This window comes from Condylura cristata, unplaced genomic scaffold (assembly GCF_000260355.1).
Source record: "Condylura cristata isolate star-nosed mole 26May11 unplaced genomic scaffold, ConCri1.0 scaffold00069, whole genome shotgun sequence".
Classification (NCBI taxonomy): domain Eukaryota; kingdom Metazoa; phylum Chordata; class Mammalia; order Eulipotyphla; family Talpidae; genus Condylura; species Condylura cristata.
In genome coordinates, this window is record NW_004567170.1 from 187473 (window position 1) to 189309 (window position 1837).

The window sequence follows — 1837 nt, forward strand, 5'->3', positions numbered from 1 at the left end:
GGGCCCCACGCCTGCCTCCCGCAGGGGACCATCGCGTCCTGCGACAGCCTCTTCGCCCGCCTGCTGGGCTTCGCGTGTGCGGACGACGTGGCCGGGCAGCGCGCCACGGAGCTGATCCCCTCGCTGCAGCTCCCCCCGCCCGGCGGGGCCCTCCCCCAGGTAGCGGCCGGCCTGCGCCCACCTGGCCCTCACCTGTCTGGGGGTGGGGAGACTCCCCGGCTGGGGGGCGCCGGGGCTCAGGCCCCAGGCCCCGTGACAGCCCCTTCCCCTCCAGAGCCTCAGGATCCAGAGGTCTGTGGGGAGAGCCACGGACGGCACCACCTTCCCCCTGAGCCTGAAGCTGAAGCCCGCGTCCAGCGGGGGCGCGGCCGGGAGGGGCGCGCCCCCGGGCGGCTACTCGGCCTCCGTCTGGGTGTTCTCCACCATCAGCGGCCTCATCACCCTCCTCCCCGACGGCACCATCTACGGCATCAACCACAGCTTCGCGCTGATGCTGTTTGGCTACGGGCAGACCGAGCTCCTGGGCAAGGTGGGTCGCCCGGGGCCCTGGCCGCAGCCGCGTGGCCGTCCCACGGACTGTGGCCGTCGGCCTCCTGCCTGGTCCCAGCTCCCCTACCCGCCCCGCCCCTGCGCGCCCGGCAGCTCTGCTTCCCGCACACGTTTGGGGTGGGGGTGGGGGCCCAGCTGGGCTCATTCGCTTCCTGTTGGGATCCCCGTGTGTCTGGGGTCCCCTCTGCGGTGGTCCTGTGCCTCCCCAGGGCACACGGGGGCCACACCGTCTGGACTGCAGCCCCGGGGACCCTGGGATCGGCCCTGGGTTCTCGCAGAAGCCCCCGGCCACGGGTGGGGCTGACGCGGGGGGCTGGGGAGTGTGGTGGACACCCCAGCCGAGGCTCCAGCGGGCCCAGGGGCCGGGGGCCAGGGCCTGGGTCGGGACAGAGGCTGTGGACACCTGAGGGGCTAGGGCCTTCCCACGGAGGCCTCAGACCCCTGCATCCTCGCTGGGTCGTCCAGCCTGCCATGGATGGAGCTTGTGTGGGCAGCCCCAGGAGACACCGGGAGGCATGGCGGGCGCAGGGGCACGGCCGGGGCGGGGCGGGGCTGGGCAACGGGTGCGGGTTGGGGAGCTAGAGCTGGGGGCGGGGGCGGGGCGTGGAGGCTGACGCGCGCCGGTTTGCAGAACATCACCTTCCTGATCCCCGGCTTCTACCGCTGCATGGACTTCAGCTACGACAGCTCCCTGGCCCTCCCGGACCTGGCCAGCTGCCTGGACACTGGGGACCAGGGTGTGCCAGAGGACAGGGCTGCCCACCCCCTGCCCGGCTGGGGGCCTGCTGAGAGCGTCCAGGGTGAGCCCAGCTGCGACGCCCACCCTCGCCCGCCTCTCCCGGCTCCACGCTACCCAGAGGGCCGCGGCATCAGGCTGCCACAGCTTCGCCTGCAGCCGGGCACAGCCCTGGGGTGGCAGCGGAGGGCCGAGCTCCCCAGGGTCACTGAGTTCTGCTGGCCGGAGCAGCCCCGCGGCCCAGAGTGAGGCAGGGAGACCACCGTGGCCAGGAGGACTGGCGGGGCGGCGGCCACGGCCCAGGGCTGAGGTGACGTCGCCCCAGGTCCCGCTCACCGCGCGCTCTCCGGCCACGCAGATCAGCCCCCAACGGAGACCCCGCGGCCCGTGGGGAGCCGGGCCCACGCCGACCCTGGCAGCCACCCGGACGCCCTCCCGTCCGCACCCACGCAGGGGTGAGTGTTCACTGGAGGGCGGGGCGGGCAGCAGAGATTCTGGGGAGACAGCGGGGCGCACAGCCAGACCGTGGGTGCCTCAGGCCGCCTCCCCCCC

General features: G+C 74.2%; 1 protein-coding gene across 1 annotated transcript in view; it reads left to right on the forward strand.

Moving 5' to 3' along the window:
* The window catches only part of PASK (PAS domain containing serine/threonine kinase), a 4345-nt gene extending 2598 nt beyond the window's left edge, over positions 1-1747 (forward strand). Inside the window, exons 3-6 of the mRNA XM_012734773.1 lie at positions 25-159; positions 275-529; positions 1181-1349; positions 1644-1747. Of these exons, the coding sequence (XP_012590227.1) occupies positions 25-159; positions 275-529; positions 1181-1349; positions 1644-1744 (660 nt within the window). The 3' untranslated portion in view covers positions 1745-1747. The remainder of the gene's footprint in view (positions 1-24; positions 160-274; positions 530-1180; positions 1350-1643) is intronic.
* The last annotated feature ends 90 nt before the right edge of the window (positions 1748-1837 follow it).